The sequence below is a fragment of the Dermacentor andersoni genome, chromosome 9, assembly GCF_023375885.2.
Source record: "Dermacentor andersoni chromosome 9, qqDerAnde1_hic_scaffold, whole genome shotgun sequence".
NCBI classification, from domain to species: Eukaryota; Metazoa; Arthropoda; class Arachnida; order Ixodida; family Ixodidae; genus Dermacentor; species Dermacentor andersoni.
In genome coordinates this window covers 26022064-26038530 of record NC_092822.1, presented here as the reverse complement: position 1 = coordinate 26038530, position 16467 = coordinate 26022064, and the positions used below count along the sequence as shown (strand labels likewise).

The following is a 16467-nucleotide window of genomic DNA, read 5'->3' as shown; positions in this document are numbered from 1 at the left end:
AGCGCTAATAAAGGTAACACAAAACGACTTATTGCAAGTTAAATTTATAATTTGCTTTTACGTGAAATTTACCGCTGCATTCCACGGAACGGCCTAAACCATGGATCGTACTTACAACTCGTTGCACGCGATACTGTGTCACATTTTTACATCCTACTATGTTTTCCGTTGCTAACGAACTATTTGTGCTTTAACAAATTGTGATGTAAAAACCTCGAATGTCTGCATGAGCCATTTGATGCTCCTTCGTAACGCTCGCACAGGTTTAGTAAACTTGATGAGCGTTTTCTCTTCCCCATCAGCGTCCTCAAACAAAAACTTCAATGCAGTCGAAAGTGCATAATTCTATGCCATGCAGCTGACTACAAGGAGATCCAGAACAAGAAAATCGTGGAGCCAGATTGGTCCGAGGGTGTCATCACTCAGAACGACTGCCTCAAGACGTGTTCTTCGAAGCAATATAAGGACTGCAGGTGAGACGAAATCCCCGGACCTCTCATTTCCTTGTGATAAGAGAGCCAGCAAAATGGCCAGCAATATATATATATATATATATATATATATATATATATATATATATATATATATATATATATATATATATATATATATAGCAAAATTGCGTCATATACCATGAGAAATAAGCTATCATCAAGAAAAGCATTGACTCTGAGAAAAAAAATACATACAGACATGTAATACAGTCTATACGACGAGCGGATTATTGGCACGTAAATATGTAAGTTTATTCCAAGACTGCTTTTTATCGCAGTCAATGAGTTCCAAGCAGGAAGAATCGCCCGTCCGTTAATTTATTTATTTACGCGCGTCTACAACCGTGTTCGCGGTGTAAATATTCTACTATACTAACTGCAATCAACCATTCAGGTGTCAGCAACTGTGGTGCAGGCTGTAGAAGTACATTTCATTTTCAATGACAATAACATTCTTGGCTATGTCAGACCAGTTTCCTTTCCCGAAATCGAGCCATCCCACCAGTAATGTGGGCCGATCCCGAAAGTAGTACAGTCTAAGAACGTGGGCTGTTCAGGTACCGCTGGGTATGTGCTCTTCTTCAATGAACCCATTGACGCTGACTTGGGTCGCTGTCTATGTGCCACTGGGTATGCATGGACTTCACGGCAGCGCAGTCCAGAAGGTACAGAGCGTACGTCCAGAGGGAACTGCCTGAGTGGAGCTCGGTTGCAGCAGGCGCCTCATGCATGACTCGTTTCGGCTATTTACAGGCATCCTTTACTGTTAATGCAATTACTATTAGACCACACGCGTCAGCGAACTCACCGTTAATTTCCCTCTTTCCTTTCCTCCTCTCTCTCCCTGTGATCTTTGCTTTCCCCTTTCCCATTCCCCCGGAGTAGGGTAGCCAACCGGACGTTATTCTGGTTAACCTTCCTGCCGTCTGCTTTTCTAATTCCCTTTCCCTTTACAGGCATCCTTAACAAGTACTGGATACCGCACTGAATGGTCACACGGTGATACTACAACTTGCTTCTAGTATTTGTAATTATTAACGCTTGGATATAGCGCGTTATACTGTTTTTTGTGTTTTATGCGTGCATTATTTCAATTCTTCACCTGTTTACACGCTCATCGCAGTCTACATCACGGCAGTGTTTGTGGCTTTCTGTACAAACTCGTTGCAGGGCAACTTGCAGTTGCCTTTTACACTTACATGTTCATGGGCGTATGTTGTAGGTGTATGGGCGTGGGTGTAGGAACATGTGCTGTGGATTTGTGACCCCATGACGTGGTTTCTTCTCATTTTCTTATATATATATATATATATATATATATATATATATATATATATATATATATATATATATATATATATTGTTGTTGTTTCCACTATACGCAAAGAAGTAGCCGTCACCATTATAAGGGGCTTTCATTTCATTATATGCATAACTTGGATAATTATCGTAGATGAGTTCTGCTCGATTTCTTTCTTTTCACAAAGAGACAATGGTGCGCTCTTACCACGCAGTAATCGATATATCGATTGATTGACATTCGTTAATGTTGGCAATTATTGCATCGTTGACTTCTTCGCGAACAATAAAATACTCAATGGTCAAATGGTCACAAAAATTTCTGAGCGAAAAGCTATCTTTAGAGCGTGCTTATACGGTCGGCATAAATTAAGTTACCGCAACGCGGCACGTTCCGCAGTTTCTGTAATCAGGCACAAGTCAGTCAAACGAGTCCGTTCAGTAATACGAAACAAATAAAAGAGAGTTCATTGCGTAACCCGCGGGAAGCATCCACATTGCTGCACGTTCCAAGAAGCTGCGTTTGCGCTTTCTTTTTTTGTTCTTTTTTTCAGCGCGGTATCCTACTGCGGATCGTTCTGTTCCACAACGACGAAGAAAGATGTGGAGTCGGCCGGCGTTCTAGAGAACTCCGTGGAATGTAACACCTACGTGAGTAAGTAACGTTCATTTCTCCGGTCTTTGTCCCCTGCATTATCCTAGTTTATTTCACTGCGCAGGGGGGCGCGAAAATTACAATTGCTGCGCCTGTTGCATATAAAAAAGAAAGACTCGTAACGAAGTTTACCTGTGTGAACAAGACTATAAATAGCGCTGCAGACAATATTTATTTATTTATTTATTTATTTATTTATTTATTTATTTATTTATTTATTTATTTATTTATTTATTCAATCATTAATTCATTTCTTTCTCATTCATTCATTCACTCGCTCACTCACTCACTCACTCACTCACTCATTTTGAGCACCGAAGAAATGCTGGCAATATAATGACCCTACTAATGGACTCTGTATTATTTCACTCTCCTAAGGGTTTTCTTTATTTCTGCTTTTTTACACATGCCTGAATGCAAGCCTTTTTCCATTGCGACCTCATTGCAAAGCGACCAGCGTGGCTGGAAATAAAACCGGTGACATCGTGCCCATTTATTTATGTGACTTGTGTGTCTGGTATCGCTTAAAAGCTTCATGCATGACTTTTCTTATGTACTTATTTTTTTTGCTATTTTTGGCACATTTTCCAAGGGCCCCTAATATTGTAAGTTCATTCCGCGTATGGGTAATCTGTATTGGTTCAGTACTGGCCAGAGTTTCATGCGCATTTGAGCATAATGCCGATCCGAAACACGTTACTTGGGCCGCCAATTCTGTAAACATGAAATGAAACAACTTTGGCAACTCTAGCACCCTACATGCGAGGGCGAGGGAACTTCTTGCGAAAGCAAGCAAGGTGCAAGGCGCTTGCGACAGGGAAAAGTAATGTAGTCGAGCGTGCATGAGTTAGATGTTTGAAAGGTCCTCGAGTTCGTGCCTCCACTTGTTCACGAAGCATTTTTGTCTGAAGATCCTTGTGTGTCGTATGTGCCTCCGAGATGGGTACCTGTTGCGAGATAGGCGAGATCAGTTTTAACCACAGTTTTACCACCCAAAAGGAGGCCGAGAGCAAGGAGCCTGAAATGTAATACTTTGATTTCCTTGTACGCAAACAAAAAAAAAAAGCCGTCTCGTTTCTTTTCAGAGACGGAACGCTCTCGGAAAAGGAACGTCGTCTTGACCCGCGATGCCATCGCGGCCCTCGAAGACTCCTTGTTAAAGAGCGACTTCAAGTTTATCGTCCAGCACCTCGGAACAAGTCTAGCGGTGCGGTAATCCTTGGCTTGTTGGCAAACTAGGGATTAAAGAAATTGTATCTGGTCTAAAAAAGTCATTATCAACAATCTAACTAAATGCATTAAGCTTCCTACAAAAATCACTAGAGGAGAGAGATAAAGAGAGTTGAGTCATAAGGAAAAGGTAGGGACATTAACTAGGCTCTGCCCGGCAGGCTACCCTGCACTGGGGAAGTGGGAAAGTGGATTGAAAGAGGAGAAGGAAGAAAGAAGGGGGAACCCTGGGGGCTAGTGTCTATGGTAGCTGAAACATGGCGGTCCAGCCAGCATGATAATGAATGGTGCTACATGGGTTTGCTTCAGCTTTGTCCTTTTGGCTCCAAACGGTCATTGCGACTTTGCAAATTGATCACTTCCAACAAAATTTTCCTGATATATATTCAACGATTCCCAAAGATTATGCATGTGCGCGGAATCTTGTTCCCTACATGCGTTAGGAAAAAAAAAATATCTCTCGAAAATTCAGACCGATAAATGCTGATAAAGCGCAATAGTGCCACAAGAATACCTGAAGTCGCAAAGACGAAGGTCACAGAAATCCATGTACTAACTTCAATTACCCAGTGTAGATTAACGATCTCAACGTCTGAGCGCTCTAGTTCTCGCTAGTAATTTTAGTAGGAAACTCCACGGCTACGGGTCGCGCATAGTTTACATACACGCCGAAAAGGTCACCGGTTAAGACAACCGGAGACGAAGACCAGAAGGAAGGAAAACTCGCAGACGCTCGAGTAAGTGACAAAATTCGTCGGAGCACTCGCTGTCCACTTTTACTTGCCATATAGCAAGTCATACATAGTGTTTGCACTGGTTCGTCAAGCATCTTATCTGAAGCCTGTTGTCTGTCATATAAGTAACCACTCGAAAATTTCAACTAGCGATAGCAAGTTTTAAAACACTTTGTCTCATTTCAGTTTGCCACACTCGTTGCCGAAACCATCGAGTACTCCACTGGGGGACTCCGTGACGTCATCGGGGAGAAAGATCCGGACCTCAGGCATTTCCACCAGCAGGGTGAGCCCACGGGCTTCCTAGTTTTTCTTCCCTGATCAACAGTAGCTGCTAAGGACATACCGAAAAGAACGTGTCATTTCATTCCATGTAATTTTTGCTCTTCAAAGGAAAACACGTTTTGGAAAAACCTTTCTGAAAAGCTTGGCTGGAACTTGACTCTTCCGCTGCTCATATTCTTTGGTGCTCCCACTCTGTGTTTTAACCACAGGAACGTTTCTGGTGGCATATTCAATTTTCTGTGTGAGACACAAATAGAACCACATCCTTTTGTTTTTGGGTAATCTGACCTACTTACATAATGTAATATTTGCTTGTTATGCTTCGTATCTGCGTCAATTATCATTTAATTTCACAATTTACAGTCGGACTAATTTTTCTCTTTTATTTTATTACGCTCGCGCCGCCAGATTCATAGCCGATCACCCATAGACGGTTCCGCCATTTTTCTAAAGAATCAACCAATGAACGACCAACAAACGGAAAACAGGACCAGCTGTCGCACTAAACGACTACGCTTGCTTGCTCCACCAGCGGCACGTACAAATTTAATGTGTACAAAAGGAAATTGAAAAGTGGCCCACAAATGAAAAGATCATTTGAAATCTATTGCCTCACACAGAGTTCTTTACTACTTATCAGTTGAAACAACATGGTTTCACTACGCATCGACCATGTTAGACATGAAAGGTTTCAAAATTCTAACCTTCATTTTCTCCACTATATTTGTCAATCCCTTACCGTCGAATCAAGAAAAAAAATTGAGGCTTGAAAGAATAATTCACCAAACTAAACTAATATAGGCTTGCTTTTTGATGTCCCTCAAAGCCCTCAGCGTCCTATTGTATCTCGTGCTTTATCATGACCCTTCCATAATCGCAGGCCTGTACCTGCCGAAGGACTTCAATGAGTACGGCGTGGGCGCGCGACTGCAAACGAGCGCGTCCTACGGCATGCACGTGGGCTCGTTCGCCGCGCAGGACTGCGCCGACATCTGCCGCGACCGCGAGGACTGCTTTGCCTTCTCGACGTGTCTGGTGAGCAGGCAGTGCGTCATCAGCACCGAGGCCAGAAAGCCCACGCATCAGGACACGGAGGTCCAGTCAGACTGCACTGTGTTCACTAGTGAGTAGCACCGCCTCATCATCATCATCATCACTATCAACATCATTAGCAGCAGCAGACCCAGTCAGACGGCACTATGTTGACTGGTCGGTAGCACAACCTCATCATCATTTACTTCACCAGCAGCAGCAGAAAGTTTATTCACACTACTGTGTTCACTAGTGAGTAGCATCACCTCAGCATCATCACTGTCATCACCATTAGCAACAGCATATCCAGTCGGACGGCACTGTGTTCACTAGTGAGTAGCACAGCCTCGTCATCATCATCATCATCATCGTTTTCACCAGCAGTAGCAGCAGAAAGTTTATTCAATGTACGCTGTTAACTAGTGAGTACCATCACCTCATCATCATCATCATTTTCATCATCAGCAGCAGAAAGTTTATTCACTGAGCGCTTTTCACTAGAGAGTGGCACCACCTCATCATCGTCACTGTCATCATCATTAGCAGTTTGAAAGGCATATCGACTTAGAACGACTTTTGAGGATGGCACTAGTTTCAGATATGCGCCGTAAAACTTGAGGTAAAAATGCACTGTTTTCCCACTCACGTTTTTTTTTAAAGAAAACACTGTTTTATGCATTGAAGCGCAATACATTGAAGCGGACACTTTGAAAATTTGTATCTCGAAACTGGCGTAGTACTGAGAATACGTTCCAAGTCAATAAGCTACAATTCGTAGGTTGAAATATGTGCTGTAAGGTAAATAATGAAAACGTTAATTAGCGTCATCGGGCTCATTATTCAATTAAGCATTTTGATTCCTCGTAGAAGTAATGGCCGCCTCATCGAGGGTTAAAATTGTGCTATCTGCCACACGCAAACGTTTTTAAAAAGTTTGGTGCATCTAAAGAAAAACGCCCCGTATGTCTTGTACAGAAGACTTTATATACGTACTGCACAATAAACAATGATAAAAGGAAGAGGGGGGACGAGGGACACACGGAGACCCACGGTCAGGCAGGGCCCCGCCCCCCCTTTTTCTTTTTTTTTCAGATGCCGCCTGTTATTCTGTCATTTAAATGCCTGTCTAAATTTGTTCATTTCTTTTTTTGAGAATTTGTCGCGCGTATCGCCATCACGTGCACATGATGATGCCTGAACCAAACAGATTTGCAGACGACGCTCGTATTCGCACTTAATTTTCTTGCAGAGAGAGTTTTCAGAAGCTGCAAGATCGCGGCCATGCAGTCGTGTAAAAAACACAAATGTCGACCGCATAAAATAAGAAAATGTTAAAGTGGAAGCGTTAGCTTGGGGCCATCTTCAAGGGGTGTACGGTAGCGCTATTAAAAGACGGGACAAAAGAATACACACAGGGACACACACAGCGCTGTGTGTGTCCCTGTGTGTCTTCTTTTGTCCCGTCTTTTAATCGTGCTACCGTACACCCCTTGAAGATGCATTACGAACAATCCCACATAGCAACCCTCGTTAGCTTGGAACCAGACCCCATTTTCCTATTCAAATACGTGTGCAACACAGACGTGCTCTCACCAAACAACTGCTCCACCAATCTGAATGAAATTTGCCGCATTTGAGAGCAAAAGCTAAATTTTCCCCGCTGCAGAAAGCAGAATTTTAATTTAGGAGTTCCATTTTTTTCTTTTTTATTGCGGTAGATTGGCAAGTTTTCACAGAGTCGAAGCACGAAATTTACAAATCCCTAACTCTGCACCAAAAAGAGATACAGCGGTTGTGTCAACTGCATCTGCCAGGGTACCTCAAGCAGATAAAATATTTATCTAGGCTTACATCTTACGTGAAATATATTACGATGTTTACGAAAGTTTTTCTGCAAAATTCGTACAGTCACAACAGAGGCACATTTCAGAGCCGCGTGCAATATATCAGTGTTGCCAGCGTTAGTTCTATCATTAGATCCAGTTAACAAAATCGTGACATTGTGACCACTGCTGAGTTAAAGATTAGTAAACTTGACGCCTGAGTTGTTTGCTGCTGTTATTTCATTTTGCAATATACAACCTCCGTGGCAAAGCTTTCTTGTACAAGAGTGAACATAAGACGTTCCGGCTTTTATTAAGGTTCTAGTATTTCATGCGATTGGAGTCTGTGCTCCAATCGCATGATTGGAGCACAAACTCCTTGTAGTCACGGAACTATGCCATGATGATCCTCAACCAGAAGAGCTTTCATCAGACCCTGTATCTTAGGCCAGAAACTAACAAAGTAGGAGATAAACGCGCTAAAGCACCAAAAGTCTACTGAATGGATTAGTCAGCAGACATAAAGAAACACAGTTACAGCGCTGGTGAACGACGAGACACAAACTTACACGAAATGCGGAGGACCCCCAGCGCTGGCATTTCGCGTAAACTTTTGTTCCGTTTTTCTTAGCGCTGTAATTATGGTTCATGGTGTCATGGTAACCAACAAGCTAGCAGCATTCAGAGAGAAAGAGAGAAAGGCAAAGGAAAGACAGGGAAGGTTAACAAGAGATTATTCTACGGTTGGTTACCTTGTACTGGGGATGGGACAAAGGAATGCGATAGTTGAGAGCAGCATTCAGCTCTAGTAACGTTCAGCAGAGATGAACAAATCAGTCAGTGAAAGTGAAACTTTGCCGTCCTGGCGCTGTCACTTCGTGCAAACTTCTGCATCTTTTTAATGCAAAAACGTTATATGCCCCCTTGAGCGAAAATACGTCGTAGGCGGCGTGACCGAAAGATGGTACCAAAAATGGCGGACGGCGCAGAGGGTGAAAGCACGTCAGAAATATGCTCAGATTGACGTCAAATTTATCCGAGAAGTTTCTGTAAACAAAGTAAATTAATGGCTTTGAAAATAAAATTTGGTAAATTTAGGTGCGGGTGGGAATCGAACCCGGGCCTGCGGTGTGCGAGACGAGAACGCTTGTCACACGCCATGGCGGCTCCACGGTTCTGGCTGATGCCTAGTGCCTAGTGCGTCATTGTACACGTCACGTCGCAGCCGTCTGGCTGACTAAAGGTGCGGCTAAGTGCGTGCGTCATCGGGCACGTGGCGGCGTAGCCAATGGGGAAGAGGTGGCGCCACGTCATGAGTGTATAACACGAGCGCGTTCATGGCGTTCCGAAGACTAAAAACGGTTAATGTTTTCGCATTCCCACACGTAAGCAGTCTTAAGTATCTATGCAGATTTTTTGTTCTTAGCTCTGTTTCATAATGCGAGTAGGCAACTCTTCCAGCTATCAGCAATAATACAACCGTCAGCAGACAATAAACAAATCAGTCAGCCAAAGTGAAGCCTTGTTTTGCCTTCTTTTTCCCCCCGCAGAGAGCTTCCAGAGCCGTTTTGAGGAACTGCCGGGCATCTGCTACTCGTTCGCGGCGCGCAAATACGTGAACGTGAGCCAGCCGGCCGAGTGCGCCGCCATGTGCCTGAACGAGAAGGAGTTCGTCTGCAAGGCGTTCGACTTCTGCACGAGGTCGCGCAAGGGCAAGCCCGTCTGCCGCCTGCAGGACAAGCACATCCTCGAGGTCAGCGACCCGGCCGACCTCGACCGAAGCGACGCCGAGAAGTGCAGCCATTACACGCGTGAGTCCCGATTCATGCTCTTTTCCCGCCACCCCCCCCCCCCCCCCCCGCAAACAACCACTAGTACCCCTAACACTACCATCACAATCACCCGCCGCGGTGGCTCACTGGCTGTGGCGACCTGCTGCTGAACAAGAGGTCATGGACTCGACTCCCGGCCGTGGCGGTCGCATTCCGATGGGGGCGGAATTTGAAAAGAAAAATGGCCTCGTGTACCTAGATGCAATTTAGGTACACCTTACGAAGAACCTCGGGTGTTCAAAAATTCATTCGCAGCCCTCCACTGCGGGGTCTCTCAAAGCCCGAAGATGACTGTGCTGTGCTGTGAAGTGTGCACGTACGCCTTACACAGAAACAGTATGCTGTGCAGCCCTCATCATATTCACCATACCACCACCCTCCTCGCTCTTCACATCCTACCTCTGTTATTCCCCAAACCCTTTCCCCAGCGTGGAGTAGCAAGCTTGAGGCACTTCACTTAGGCCGACCTCTCCACCCTTCTGCCATTAAGTATTATCTATCTCTCCCTCTCTCTAATCCGTGACATGCTATTATGCCGAAACCTGACAAAAATGTGGCCTAATCAGTTTTAAAGGACTCAGTTGCCAACATGTTTTTACTTCCTCCGCCAGAATAAGCTCGCGTCCTGCTTGAGCTGCCACACAGATTGCGCGCCGGCATCTATCATAATCACGACAAACCGCTGAGACGAAGCCAGCTCGTCCATGGCATCGTTGGAAAACGATAAGTACCGACAACGAGATGAGCTCGTTCATGGCACGTGAAGGATTCAACCTCATTAATCTGTCGATCCCAACATCAGCACCATCATTTTTTGTTATGAGTACTGCAGGCCGAAGGCGTCTGCCGCACAATTCCAGCTTAATCCTCCGTCAACTTAACCCGCCAGTATGCGCGTAGTGCCAAAGGAAGAATGGGTGCCACAGCTTTAGCCGCAAGGGGGCGAACATGGTCGCATAAGAAGCCGAGACGTGACGACGCCTGAAATACGCGTGAATACCGCGAGCACGCCACAAGTTAGGTTAAGCTTTAATGTTAACGCGACTAGGGGGGAAATCTTAAGCCTATTAGGAATGTTACGTTTCTAAAATACCAAAGCAACGTCACTCTTATCGTGAGAGGAAGTGTGGTAATCCATAAAGAAAGATGCAAAAGCGAAGGAAAGATAGCCCCGTCATCGCCTGGAAGGTATACCGCACCAGTTACTCGGGCCTAGCTTCGTATTGATAAGATGAATAAGATAAGATAAGATGATAAGATAAGATAAGAGTGTCAAACGCCTAATTTAGACAGTTTCAAAACGTTAACTGTCGCCAAAATGGTCCAAATAAGAGAAGATACTTTGAAATCCGCGACGCAACACCGAAGTTCCAGCGCTGGGGTTTCTGTGCAAAATTTAAAGAAGAAAGGATGTTCCGTCTTGATTTTTTCTCTTTTAGTAATGAACCCCTCCCACCACGAAATAAACAAAAATGCAATTTTGAGGGAACACATTATCACTCCGAAACTGGTGTAGAGGTTGCACGAGGTTATGTAACGCTTCTAATACAACCGCGTATGTGTCTGCCCTGGGGTTTCGCAGGCAAGCACATCAGCGACTACCGCAAGGACCGCCTGGTCCGCCTTCTGGGCACCCCGCGCACGGTGGTCAAGAAGGTGTCCGAGGCCGAGTGCGCGCGCCAGTGTTGGGAAGCGAGCTTCCGCTGCGACAGGTTCGACCACTGCACCGGCAAGCGGGAGCTGGGAAAGGGCGACTGCCTGCTCTACGACGGCGACAAGGGACCCTACGGGACCGTCATGTCGCCCGTCTGCAACTCCTACACGTACACGGGAAACTGTGAGTGTCCGCAGAACGTCGTCTGTCCGGACAGCGACGTCTGTCCGGCTCTTTCCTGCGGTGGATCGGTTAACCCTTACAAGCATGGCTTCCACACCCATGATATAACGCTCCCAGTTGTATAATCGTGTTTTGTGCTTTGCAGCGCACGCTCTGCCTCTTCAGAAGCAACTCGCGCAAGAAAAAGAAAGAAACCGCAGCCTTTGGGGGCATGGATATTAAGTTTGGAAAGAGGCATTGCTTTAATTCCTGCACGATTTAGAGTGACAAGCTTCTGTTTTGTTTTCTTATATTCCCCCATATGGCCTTGCGGCAAATCCTCTCCCGAAACGACGAAAGAACATTGCAAGATTTACCGTGTACGCTATAAACATTGCATACATGTTACGCTGTCTATGGAGAGGTCATCTAAGGACGCAAAACTTAAATTTCTGACAACAGGTGGAGCAATGTCTATCAGGGCTTGGTCGCGCTGTCATTGCAGGTTAGTCATTGCGAACCAGTGTGGCAGCTCCGTCCGCATGATTAGACATGAAGGGGGTTTGCGACGCGAATTTTGAATTGAGAGAAAGCGATAACGAGTAACCAGCTTCTATACAGCACGATATGTTCGCTGAACCAACACTAAAAAAAAAAAAATAAAGAACGACAGGGACTTAGGAGCAGTCGAGAAAAAGAAATTCCGAGAATGAAAGGTTAAAGGCCAACTGCAGCTGAATTTTGGACTGCACAGAAAGCCTATACAGAAAGCACTCTAAAATAATTTACACCCACACAAGTGAAAAAGAGTGTAAATCTCTCATAAATCGCCCCATTACATGCAAAATGGGTGTAATTGTATGAGTTATAGAGCGACGTACACCTTTATTCACCTTTAAAGGTGTAAATTACTTTGCAGCACAGTTTCAGATAGCGAAGTTTTAGAGGAGCCTCCGTTCAAGATTTCCCGTTTGAAATAGAATAGATGTGTCAAAAAAAGCTAGCAGTAATTAATGTGTGATATAGAAACTGAAAAAAAAAAAGGCCGCCATTACCGCTTGCCGGAGGTGACGCATGACCGAGAAACCACGTCTTCTCGGCACGACTTTTAAGATTAAGTGCGTTGAACTTCTCTGAGACAACGTGCAGGGAGTAACGTCACATTTTCTAAACACCAGTTGCGCACGTCTTCTGCTTAGGTGCCGTTTAAAGGCTACTAATAAGGTAACTGCCGTCCATTAAGCTTAGCCAAGATTACTTTAACAGTATGCATTACTCATCCGTAACCAACTTAGCCGAAATCAAATGTTGTTGCAGTTGGCCTTTCTTTTTTTATGCATGAAAGCCAATACTGGCATGACATTCCAGAGTTTTCATAGTGCCAAAATGTCCCGATATCCTGCTCCCACGTGACCATCTTCTGCGTCATGACGTCAGGGAACACACACACACACCTTATGAGAAAGAAAAGTGAAGCAGTTTGTAGCTATATCTTTATTGTCCACTGTTCAGGGTTGCTCTGAGGCTTGCCAACATTTCTCGTTGTCGTTTCAAAGTTGAGGACCTTAGTTTAACGCAACAAAAGAAAAAAGAAATGAATTCGGAAATGTGCCGCTAGTACTCCCTTATCTGTCACCCTAATCAACTAAGTATGGCAGATCAGGCACTTTGGCTTGGCTAAGCTACCCGGCTCTCACTAAAGTACTTCTCTATCTTTTTTTCCTTTGTAGACGATCGTCCAGTAGGAAACGCACCCTCGACACTACACAGCAATGGTGCGTACATGTCATGAATTTCCTTGTTTTCGAACGCTTCACATGTGTGACGTCTACGGCGATGCGTTCACTTGGTGATATATATATATATATATATATATATATATATATATATATATATATATATATATATATATATATATATATATATATATATATATATATTGACACGTGAACTCGTTTATCTTTTACGGGTGAGCGTTTTTACCGTCTAAGAAATGTTATCGCTCAGCGCAGGACGCCTCTACACGTATCGAAAGTCTCTAGAATGTTATCGATGCTTCTATCCGTTGTCTGTTGTCACCGAACCTTCCGTAATCTGATTGCATATATGAGCGACGCGAATGGTGTAGAACTTTGTGGAAGGCACGCGGGACCCATCGTTTACTCTGGAACATTCGACGACTGATGTATAAAAGCCGACGCGCTTGACCCGCTGATCAGATTTTGACGATCGCCGACTGTGTTCGCCGCTGTCGCCGTTCTTTAAGTGTAGCCTGTTCGTGGGGGCACAGGTTCGCCCCATAAAAGTTAGTTTCGTCTTTCACAGTATTGCTACTGTTGTATATATATATATATATATATATATATATATATATATATATATATATATATATATATATATATCCGCAAAATTACGGGCGTACGACAATAGTTTGCACTCTACGCGCATTATCTGCTTGTGCCCGTGTAGTCTACGTAGCGCTTTATTTTTATTCTTTTGAAAGTACAACATGAGAAGTTACCCCGTTCAAGTCTCAGTGCTACATTACGATGCGTTCGTAATAAACGTTCGGGGGCTGCCAACTCAACTCGATCCTATATCGGAATGTTCGCACCCGCCACGATTACCCAGTGACTGTGCTCTCCGATTGTGCAACAGGCCATGGCTTCGGTTACCAGTCGGGCTGGTCGCACTCCCTACAGGCGCAAGAAACTCTCTAGTACCACGCTTGCATTTTTTTTTTTTTTTTTTTTTGCTACAGAATAAATAACCCTCATAGCTAATCAACCCCCCCCCCCCCCGCCCCGGCCAACCACTTGCGTACGGTATTCTCTCACAACCCTTCGAGGATTTTATTTGCTGTCGTCCCAATAAACCCTCTAAGTTCTTAAAAGGACACTAAAGAGGAAAATTATTTCTTCTGCATCGGTAAATTGCCTTTCTATGACACCAAAAGCAACTCCTACCACGATAAGACGCTTGGTAAGCCAGAAAAAGCGCAATAACGAAAGACGGGTGGCGACGCCTCCTTGAAGTTCTCGCACCTGGTCGCTGTGACGTCATGGAATTTTGATGGCATCTTCTACGGCCCACTTAATTATATAGCGGTACAGACTCACTACATTGTGTTCTAAAGGAACCAAATGTTAAACACGGCAAGTTTCGGGAACCTTTACTCAGCCGACGCGGCCCTAATGCGAAAAGAGACTTTGGAATCCCTGACGTCACACTGACGTACCGGCGTCGGGGTTTCGGCGCGAAATTCAAATACTCATACTTCGACCTTCATTTACTCATCTAATAATCAAACTATTATTTTGAAATAACGGCCTGCAGGGTTCTCAAACAATGCTTTATTAGTCCCAACTGATTTATTGTTTCGCTTTAGTGTCCCTTTAAGTCAGCGCTTCGTGGTACATGTTCTTTCCTTCCGTGTGCCTTCATTGTTGCCAGTCTTTTCTTTTTTACCTTCGAAACCCTTGCGTTGTTTCGAGCCCGGTACCCCAAGGAGGGAGAGAGATAAGGAGAAGGCAGGGAGGTTAACCAGAATAACGTCCGGTTGGCTACCCTACACCGGGGGAATGGGAAAGGGGGAAAACAAAGATAACAGGGAGAGAGAGGAGGGAAGGAAAGAAGGAAATTGCGGTCAGTTCATGACGTGTGTGGCCTTACAGAAATTGCCTTAATAGTCACAGATGGTCGCACAAGCCCGCCGGTAGCCCAAACAGACAATCAGTCAATCAGTCCCGATCGCCCACGAAGTGACCAGCTTCCCCTGCCTCCTTTTACTCAAATTTGGTAGCGCGTGGGTGGTGACTGCACGCTCTTCTTTTTGCTCGCAGCGAAGGCGACCGGCCTGTCCTTCTTCATGATATTCCTGGGTGCTGGCGTCGCCGTCGCGGCGCTTTTCGCCTACGGCTTCTACAAGACCAGGCAAGCCGGCAGAGGATGAGAATTGTGAATAATAAAAGTATTTATAGAAACGTCACCTTGCGAAGGGAACTGAATTACTTTTAAACGGAAAAATACTTTTTGTCTTTTTCTCTCCTTTCTTTTTCGCTTCCTTTCTTTCTTTCCTTCTTTCTTTATTTCTTTCTTCACTTACATCGGGGAGGCGAAGGGCACAAGTGCGAGCGGCAACTTGAAGAGCCCTTAGCCATTTTGTAGGTGTTGAGATGATAGCGGGACACCATGTTGCAGTCATTTTTCGTCTAGAGCGATAGGACACACTGCTCCTGATCAGAGAATCGTACATTTCGGGGCAGAGTTTACGGTTTGAGGGATAGGCACTGAGCTCAAGGCGCACAGACTTGCAGACCACATATTCTTGAGTACCGTACCTTGAAGCTAGAGATTTCTATACGCGAATACACTTTATTTTATTTTATTTTTCTACTGCTTGAAGCTGCAATGCTCTATACAGATACGGTGGAGGCTCTACAAAATGGTAGTTTCCACTTTTTTTCTTACAGTGATCAAAGAAAGATTCAACCCCCCCCCCCCCCCCCCCCGCCCGGCCAAGTCGTTACATGTACACCAACAATCAGTCGTATGTTAACACATGCGTATCAGGTTATGACTATGGCTTTTACCTGCTGCACAGCGCAACCAATGAGTGCCCCCGCCATTTGCTTCACTGAGTGAATTCGGCGAGTTATTCACTCAGCGAATAAGTATCAAGCGCCGGACGATGCCAACTCTACCTAAAACACGGCTTCTTTCCAGCAAGTTCCCAAAGTGGTATTCGCACGGCGATGCTTTGCGCTGAGCAGAGAGTATCACGTGACACGCACGTCACACCACTGAGGTAGGATGTTTTTGCTCGTCGGTCGCTACGAACCATCCGAGTGGAGGGCATCGAAGGCGCCGCATTTGGAGGTTCGTTCGCATGTCTGTCCACTTCTCCTCCTTCCACTCGCTTTCTCTTTTTATCCCCCTTAACCCTTCCTCCCGTGCAGGGTAGCCAACCGGAACTACCTCTGGTTAACCTCCCTGCCTTTCTATGCATCCTTTTATCTATCTATCTATCTATCTATCTATCTATCTATCTATCTATCTATCTATCTATCTATCTATCTATCTATCTATCTATCTATCTATCTATCTAGCCTGCACTGTATTCGTTCGGCACCACGTGGCCCTCGGAGACGTCCCGGATCCTCCAACCTCCGCGCGTTCTGAGAGAGGGAGCACCGGAGGAGCTTCGTCATTGTGTGACGTCATGCGAAGCTCGGTGCGTATTCCCCTGCTGTGTGAATACCCAGCCC

At 44.9% G+C, this 16467-nt stretch overlaps 1 protein-coding gene across 1 annotated transcript in view; it reads left to right on the top strand.

Moving 5' to 3' along the window:
- Nucleotides 1-15188, top strand: part of LOC126527341 (uncharacterized) — a 44403-nt gene extending 29215 nt beyond the window's left edge. Inside the window, exons 16-24 of the mRNA XM_050175133.3 lie at nucleotides 359-473; nucleotides 2348-2448; nucleotides 3534-3655; nucleotides 4599-4698; nucleotides 5578-5820; nucleotides 9103-9363; nucleotides 10967-11221; nucleotides 12931-12975; nucleotides 15043-15188. Of these exons, the coding sequence (XP_050031090.1) occupies nucleotides 359-473; nucleotides 2348-2448; nucleotides 3534-3655; nucleotides 4599-4698; nucleotides 5578-5820; nucleotides 9103-9363; nucleotides 10967-11221; nucleotides 12931-12975; nucleotides 15043-15152 (1352 nt within the window). The 3' untranslated portion in view covers nucleotides 15153-15188. The remainder of the gene's footprint in view (nucleotides 1-358; nucleotides 474-2347; nucleotides 2449-3533; nucleotides 3656-4598; nucleotides 4699-5577; nucleotides 5821-9102; nucleotides 9364-10966; nucleotides 11222-12930; nucleotides 12976-15042) is intronic.
- Nucleotides 15189-16467: the final 1279 nt, after the last annotated feature.